The sequence below is a fragment of the Podarcis melisellensis genome, assembly GCF_964234715.1.
Source record: "Podarcis melisellensis genome assembly, chromosome: 2".
Taxonomy (NCBI): Eukaryota; Metazoa; Chordata; class Lepidosauria; order Squamata; family Lacertidae; genus Podarcis; species Podarcis melisellensis.
In genome coordinates, this window is record NC_138529.1 from 118031919 (window position 1) to 118040432 (window position 8514).

Here is an 8514-nt window from a genome sequence, read left to right on the forward strand (position 1 = left end):
AAAAACTTCCCTGAACAGGGCTGCCCTCAGATGTCTTATAAATGTCAGGCAGTTGTTTATCTCTTTGACATCTGCTGGAAGGGCGTTCCACAGGGTGGGTGCCACCACCGAGAAGGCTCTCTGCCTGGTTCCCTGTAACTTGGCTTCTCGCAGCGAGGGAACCTCCAGAAGGCCCTCAGAGCTGGAGCTCAGTGTCCAGGCAGAATGATGGGGGTGGAGATGCTCCTTCAGGTATACTGGGCCGAGGCCGTTTAGGGCTTTAAAGGTCAGCACCAACACTTTGAAGGGGTGAGAAGGCTGTTTCATGTTGCCTTGCCTCCAGGTTGTGCCATGAACCACTTAATGGATTTGCCCCCACATCCTGTCGTTGCAGGAAGTTCGTACAGGGCTCAAACCTGCAATATTGGCGTTGAAAGCACCGTGCTCTAACCCAGTGTTTCCCAACCTTTGGTCTCCAGCTGTTTTTGGACTACAACTCCCATCATCCCTAGCTAGCAAGACCAGTGGTCAGGGATGATGGGAATTGTAGCCCAAAAACAGCTGGAGACCAAAGGTTGGGAAACACTGCTCTAACCAACTGAGCTATCCAAGCGCAATGGATACAGAGTAAACAAAAAAACACGAGCATACCCAAGGGTGAAGCATTATCATTGCAATCCAGTGATAGGGACTCTCTGGCCCGCCGGCGGCTGCTGTTGCTGCTGCTGCTAGACTCCAACTCCCCGCATCCCTCAGCCGTGGCCTAGCATCAGGCAGCAGAGGAACCAACCCCCACGGCAGGTTGCCAGGAATGGATAAAATGAGGAAAAGTCCCTGCCATCTGCTTTTTATTCAACATTCACAGAGAGAGGCTTGGGAATGCAGCCTTGCGGAATAATGGTGTTGTCCCGAGTGAATCTCCACCATCTCTGTCTCTCCCATTTCCTTATGAGTTATCGCTACAGGTGCTGCAAAGTGCCCTCTGAACTCTTTGCTCTCCTACTTTCTTTTATATATATATATACATTTCTATTGATTTTTTAACATATCAGTTCCAAGAGTCATACAACATATCTTCCCATCTTATACAATTTTTTTACTTCCGTCAACACCTCTGATGATTTTCCGTTCTTTATCACTTATTCTGCATTTCTTAATTTCCTATTACATTTAATTGTCCTTAACTAATAATTCTTTTCATAGTCTTTCTTGCAATATTTCAAATAATCCACCTTACAAAACTTCTTGCAGTCCTACTAGCGTAGTCTGTTCATCACAATTACTTTTCAAATACCACGGTACCTCTGGTTACGTACTTAATTCGCTCCGGAGGTCCGTCTTTAACCTGAAACTGTTCTTAACCTGAAGCACCACTTTACCTAATGGGGCCTCCGACTGTCACCGTGCTGCCGCTGCACAATTTCTGTTCTCAGCCTGAAGGAAAGTTCTTAACCTGAGGTACTATTTCTGGGTTAGCAGAGTCTGTAACCTGAAGAGTCTGTAACCCAAGGTACCACTGTACAGTCATACCTCGGGTTGAAGTAGCTTCAGGATAAGTATTTTCGGGTTGCATTCTGAGGTGACTCAGAAGTAACGGAGCACGTTACTTCTGGGTTTCGCTGCTCGCGCATGTGCAGATGGTCAAAATGACATCACGCGCATGCGCAGAACTGGCGAATCGCGAAATCGCACGCGCAGACGTGCGGACACAGGTTGCGTTCACTTCAGGATGCGAACGGGGCTCCGGAACGGATCCCGTTCGCATCCAGAGGTACCACTGTAGTTCATATATTTACTCCAGTCTTTTAAGAATCTCTGATCCTGCAGGTTTCGAATCCTTCCTGTTACAGTGGTACCTCGGGTTCCATACGCTTTAGGTTCCATATGCTTCAGGTTACAGACTCCGCTAACCCAGAAATAGTGCTTCAGGTTAAGAATTTTGCTTCAGGATGAGAACAGAAATTGTGCTCCGGCGGCACAGCAGCAGCGGGAGGCCCCATTACCTGAAGTGGTGCTTCAGGTTAAGAACAGTTTCAGGTTAAGTACGGACCTCCGGAACGAATTAAGTACTTAACCTGAGGTACCACTGTAATTTATCTAGTTCTGCATAGTTCATTGCTCTCCTACTTTCAAGGCCCGCCGGGTTCCAAGAGAGGGGGGTCTGGAATGCTTTCAAAAGACATTGAGTCCGTCAGCAGTCGACCCCCCCCCGAGGTACTTCTTCTTCTCTTCCTCTGAGCTGTGACCTCCCTCAAATCCCTGTTGTGATTCTGAACTCCTCCTTCTCCTCCTCCTCTGCCCAATCCCTGACACCTGTCAGTCAGAGGTCGATGGGTGGTGGGGTCCAGCGACATTTGGGAGGCCACAGTTTCCCCACCCACGCAGATATCCTTACCAAGCAAGGTGGGCCCTCTGTCACGCTCTGGGGCGATCCCGCGTTGTGGGGGGCTCTGCCTCGTCCCCGAAAGAGCTTCCTCCGAGTCAGGAAATCTGGCGCTCGCTTCTGCAAGCAGGCCTTTCTCCTGGAGCAGAGATGGGAGTGGAAAGCAAAAGGAAAAGGATGGCAGAGGCAAAGATGCATCAGAAGAAGTAGACCAAAATAGCCTATCCAGTTCCAGCATTAGGTTGTCCAGGTTGGCTAACTAGAAGCCTCTAGGAACATAAACTAAGGGCCCATCTAGTCCAGTGTCCTGTTCTCACAGCAGCCGACCAGGTGCCCGTGGGAAACCCGAATGCAGGATTCAAGCTCTTGTGTGCGGATTCCAGCGACTGGCATTCAGAAGAGTTCCTGTCTCCTTCCATGGAGCTTTTTGAATTATGGTAATGGAGGAGTCTCTTGAGAGTCCCATGGACTGCAAGAAGATCAAACCTCTCCATTCTCAAGGAAATCAGCCCTGAGTGCTCACTGGAAGGACAGATCATGAAGCTGAGGCTCCAAGACTTTGGCCACCTCATGAGAAGAGAAGACTCCCTGGAAAAGACCCTGATGTTGGGCAAGATGGAGGGCACAAGGAGAAGGGGACGACAGAGGACGAGATGGTGGGACAGTGTTCTTGAAGCTACCAGCATGAGTTTGACCAAACTGTGGGAGGCAGTGGAAGACAGGAGTGCCTGGCCTGCTCTGGTCCATGGGGTCACAAAGAGTCGGACACGACTAAACAACTAAACAACGACAACTAGCCATGGAGCCACAGCATAGCCATCCTGGCTAATAGCTGTGGATAGGCCTCTCATTCATGAACTTGTCCAGTTCTCTTTTGAAGCCATCCAAGATGGCGGCCATCACTGCCTCCAGTGGCAAGGAGTTCCATAGTTTACACTGATATATAAATCTGAATTGTCAGATTGTGTTATGGTTATTATGGTTTTTGTTGTAGTGTCTTTTGCAGTTGTTGTTTGCATCGAAAAAATGACTAAATATTTTTTTTTTAAAAAAGGAGTTCCATAGTTTAAAGTATGTGCAGCACGAAGAATTACTCTCTGTCCTGAATTCAGCTTGGATATCTCTGTTACCATGTTATGAGAGAGGAATGGGGGGGCGGGGAAACTATTCACGTTCTCGTACTATGACTCATTTTATAAACTTCTATCAGGTCATCACTTTATGCCTCTTAGATAGTTTTAGGAAATCCTCCTTCACCTTCACGGCCTTTGGTTTGTTTTGGTTCTAATTCTGACTATGTATTTTGTGTTTCTTATAGCGTCAGTCTAATTTTCATTAACAATTTCTGTTTTACGTTTTAGAATGTTCATTTAGACAACCTTAAAATATCAATGACTTCCCTTCTTCTCTTCCATGGTTCATTTTGCGTATCATAAATTCCTACATATTATACATAAACTAAACCATTCCATTATTACATCTATCAATACTGTTGAATTTATCTTAATGCTGCCAACGTTTCCAAGTGTACACAGTCCCCCCCATATATTCAATAAACATTTTCCAATCTTCTCTAACTGTATGTTCTTCTTGTTCTCTTATTCTATATGTTAAATTTGCAAGCTGCGCATATTCCATCAATTTAAGTTGCCATTCTTCTTTAGTTGGGACCTCACCCATTTTCCATTTTGGGGCTAACAAAACACTGTGTTTCTTATATCGTCATTTTATGTTGTGAGCCGCGCTGAGATCTATAGATGAAGGGCAATATATAAGAATAAAAATGTTCTCACCTGCTGCTCTTCCTGCTTCCTGTCCTCTGCCCGGCTCAGGAGGAAACCTTTGACCAGGGCTACTGCCTGGGAGCTGGTCTCTGCTCCACATTCCCTCACCCAGTTCTCCATCTCCGGGGGGAGGACAGCCAGGAACTGCTCCAGGACCACCAGGTCCAGGATCTGAGCCTTGGTGTGTCTCTCCGGCTTCAGCCACTGACGGCAAAGATGGTGGAGCCGGCTGCAAAGCTCTTGAGGCTCCTCAGCTTCCTGGCAGCGGAACTGCCTGAAATGCCAGCGCTGGACATCTAAGCTGAGGGTCTCTTCCTCTCCCAGGATGTTCTCCACAGTTCTTTTCCAGAATTCCCCACTGCTCCCAGACTCGGCGTCTCTTCCTCCTTCAAGGCCAGCTGGGTTTTGCTCATCCATTGGGAAAACCTCCTACCGATTCCCGTCTAGAGGCAGAGAGGGGAGCAATTGGAACAGACCACCAAATCCTGCCAAGTGTGACATTGTCCTGTTAGCAAATAGGGGGAGAATCTGCTGGGGGAACGCATGCTGGAAGTGGGAGGGGCTGGAACACGTGGTGGGAGGTGCCAGAGCCCAATGTGGGTGGGGCAAGAACCAGGCCCCGCCTCCCACATGCTAATTATGCCACACAATTCCTTTGCCACTCACTCACTCACTGGGTGCGACCTTGGGCCAGCAGCTGCCTCTCAGCCTAACCTACCTCACAGGGCTGTTGTGGGGATTAAATCAGGAGGGGGAGAACCATCTACTGCACCTTGTAGCAGTGAGATATCTAGCTGTCTGATGGCATAGTGAAGGAATCAGTTGCAGCGCAAGAATGATTTTTCTTTTTCTTCTTTTTTTTGGGGGGGGGAGGTCACAGCCTGTAAGTAGGTTAACCTTCCCCTCCTTAAAATAACCTTGCTATGCTGCAGACCGGCAAGAAAATGCTACAACGGGAGCTTTTACCCTCTTCCCCAATCTCCTGGCAGATGGACTTAAACTAGCCTTGCATCAGTAAGCACCAGAGCCGCTCTTTTTCTTCCTGGTTTCAATTCTTCGTGGTGTTTCACCCCCCCCCCCCATTCCTTCCTACGCACCCCAGACTAGACAACATGGGCATAGGATGCCCATAATAATTTTTTTTTTTTATATCCTGCCCTCCACAGCCGAAGCCGGGCTCAGGGCGGCTAACAACAATAAAATGATACAACATTCTAAAATCATTTCATTATAAAATTAATTCAAATCAAAATTGATGGCAACCATTGGGCTAGAGTTCTGTGAAGATTGCCAGAAGAGGGAGTCAGGCTGTGCCCTGGCCAAAGGCTTGGTGGAACAGCTCTGTCTTGCAGGCCCTGTGGAAAGATGTCAAATCCCGCAGGGCCCTAGTCTCTTGTGGCAGAGCGTTCCACCAGATCGGAGCCACAGCCGGAAAAACCCTGGCTCTGGTTGAGGCCAGCCTTAACCTCCCTGTGGCCTGGGACCTCCAAGATGTTTTTGTTTGAAGATCGTAAATTCCTCTGTGGGACATACCAGGAGAGGCAGTCCTGTAGGTACGAGGGTCCTAGGCTGTATAGGGTTTTAAAGGTTAAAACCAGCACCTTAAACCTGATCCTGTACTCCACCGGGAGCCAGTGCAGCTGGTATGTGAATGTGATCTCGTAGCAAAGACCCCATAAGGAGTCTCGCTGCAGCATTCTGCACCCGCTGGAGTTTCTGGGTCAGTCTCAAGGGCAGCCCCACGAAGAGCGAGTTACAATAATCCAGTCTGGAGGTGATCGTTGCGTGGATCACAGTGGCTAGGTCAGGGCGAGAGAGATAAGGAGCCAACTGCTTAGCTTGGCAGAGATGAAAAAACACCACCTTTGTTATAGCTGCAATCTGCGCCTCCATGGAGAGGGAGGTGTCGAAGATTACACCCAAACTCTTAACGAACAGTGCTGGCACTAATTGCGCCCCCGCAAGAGATGGGAGTTGCCCCCCCAATCCCATATCCTCCCGACCCAGCCAAAGGACCTCTGTCTTCGAAGGATTTTACTTCAACCGGCTCCCACGAAAAAATTATTCTCAGCTGGATGCCATCCTATCAGAAGGAGGATAAAATTTTCCTCTTGGGTGGTTATGTGGCTGCTGTGTGTGTCCTGGTTGAGCTCAGTATTATTATTATTATTATTATTATTATTATTATTATTATTATTATTTTATGATACCCGCCCAACTGACTTGAGTTGCCCCCAGCTGATCTGGGTGGCTTCCAAAGAAAATATAGAGGGAAAGAAAGAAAGACACATAGATAATTAAAAGCTTTCCGAAACAGGGTTGCCTTCCATTTCCCCACGGGGTGCAATGAGGGAAAGGATCCTGCACCCGCTATGGTGGCTTTTCCCCTCCAGCCTGTGGCCGGTCCCGGATCTGGGCATCTTCCCCAGCCAGAGGCGCCCTGGCCCTTAAGGCCGGCTTTGCACCCCGGGGCTCCCCTTCCTGCAGAGGCGCGGGGGCTCACCAGCTCCAGGCGGGGGCCGCCGATGCAGCGCTCCGGGGAGAGGCAGAAGGTCGCTTTTCTCCTCCGCCGGGCAGGGGAATAAAGACTTTGGGGAGGAGGAGGAGGGGGAGGCAATGGGAGACTACAACTCCCATCATGCCCGGCAACTGGCTCAGCGAGCTGAGGATGATGGGAGTTGTAGTCCAATCTACCTCTAGCCTGGAGAACAACTGCGGAAGGACCCCGCCTCCGCCACTTCCGGTCCTCCCGCCTCAACATCCCCCCCCGTCCTGTCTAGGATTCAGATTCACTTGGTTTTAACCCCTGGGAGGCCAGGGAGAGGCGCATCATCTCTCTCCCCGCCCCCCCATCTCTTAAAGCAGCATCAAAAGAGGGTAACGCAGAACTGTCGTCCTCTTCCACCTGATTCGATTTCTCCTTTCCTATTTGTTTAATTAAAAATACATACATAGGTCACTTCCCAGCAATGAAGTGCTAGCGTAGGCAATACCAAGCAACCAATGTTTATTACAGCAAACAGCCAGCATGTGGGGTGGGGGTGGGGGTGGGACAGATCAATAAAACAGACAAACACAAGAATGTTGTATTGTGCTTATATTTTTTTGTTGTGAGCTACCAAGAGTGGCTGGGGCAACCTAGTCAGGTGGGCGGCAGTTTCATCTGATCTTCTTCCTGCACCGCCGGGGGTTGGGCTAGATGACCCTTGGGATCCCGTCCAACTCTGCAAAACTATGATTCTTAAAAATAAAAATAATTTATTACTTATACCCCGCCCATCTGGCTGGTCGTCCCCAGCCACTCTGGGTGGCTTCCAGCAGAATATTTTTTTATTAAAAAAAAACTACTACAATAAAACATCAAACATCAGAAACTTCCATAAACAGGGCTGCCTTCAGATGTCTTCTAAAAGTCAAGATAGTTGGACCTCAGCGTCCGGGCAGAACGATGGGGGTGGAGACGCTCCTTCAGGTATACTGGGCTGAGGCCGTTTAGGGCTTTAAAGGTCAACACCAGTACTTTGAATTGTGCTTGGAAACGTACTGGGAGCCAATGCAGGTCTTTCAGGACCGGTGTCATATGGTCTCTGTGGCCCCTCCCAAGCACCAGTCTGGTTGCCGCATTCTGGATTAGTTGTAGTTTCCGGGTCACCTTCAAAGGTAGCCCCACTTAGAGCACATTGTGGAACACCCTCCCATCAGATGTCAAAGAGATAAACAACTACCTGACATTCAGAAGACATCTGAAAGCAGCCCTGTTCAGGGATTTTTTAAATGTGTGACATTTTAGTATATTTTTGGTCTTTGTTGGAAGCCACCCAAAGTGGCTGGGGAGGCCCAGCCAGATGGACGGGGTACAAATAATAAATTATTATATTATATTATATATTATATTATAATCATTTTAACCTTTAGGTGTGTGTGGAAGTCGATGCATTATAGGCCAGAGCTGTGCGTATAATAATCCTATATTATTACGGCGGCAAGATTGCTACAGGAACAAAGGTGGAAAGTCTACAGCCCTATGCACTACAGAAGAATGGCCAATAAAACTAGTGGATTTGGCTGAGATGCTGACGTTAGCACATTTAATTAGTGAAAAATCATTACTGAGCAAATAAGGACTTGGGAATTTCTTAAGGGCTTTTGGCATGAAAGAGAAGACGATCTTGTAATATCAGGATTTGAAGGTTGAAAAAATACTGGTTTATAGATGACAGAATGGTTGGATCTTAAAGAATGAATGCCACATGTAGCTGCAGGACAGAGAACTGGAAGACCTTTTATTTATTTGTTTTGTTTTCCCTTTCTTTTCGTTTTATCTCGCTTTCTCTTTTTCTTAGTGTTTTCCTTTCTGTGTCTTCCTTC

At 47.9% G+C, this 8514-nt stretch overlaps 3 protein-coding genes across 6 annotated transcripts in view; 2 read left to right on the top strand and 1 right to left on the bottom strand.

The window, feature by feature from the left end:
• Positions 1 to 6761, bottom strand: part of LOC309364388 (uncharacterized protein) — a 128158-nt gene extending 121397 nt beyond the window's left edge. For all 3 annotated transcript variants that reach the window (XR_014165832.1, XR_014165833.1, XM_081901562.1), the window contains exons 1-3: positions 6650 to 6761; positions 4156 to 4589; positions 2375 to 2501 (exon numbers count right to left, since the gene is read on the bottom strand). Coding sequence is in view for 1 of the 3 variants with exons in the window: in XM_081901562.1 (XP_081757688.1) it covers positions 2375 to 2501; positions 4156 to 4563 (535 nt within the window). In the remaining 2 variants the exon portion in view is untranslated. The remainder of the gene's footprint in view (positions 1 to 2374; positions 2502 to 4155; positions 4590 to 6649) is intronic.
• The window catches only part of LOC309364936 (uncharacterized protein), a gene marked incomplete at its 5' end in the record, with an annotated part of 136404 nt that overhangs the window by 106312 nt on the left and 21578 nt on the right, over positions 1 to 8514 (top strand). The window lies entirely within an intron of this gene.
• LOC309364802 (uncharacterized protein) overlaps positions 1 to 8514 on the top strand; it is a 145143-nt gene that overhangs the window by 95005 nt on the left and 41624 nt on the right. The window lies entirely within an intron of this gene.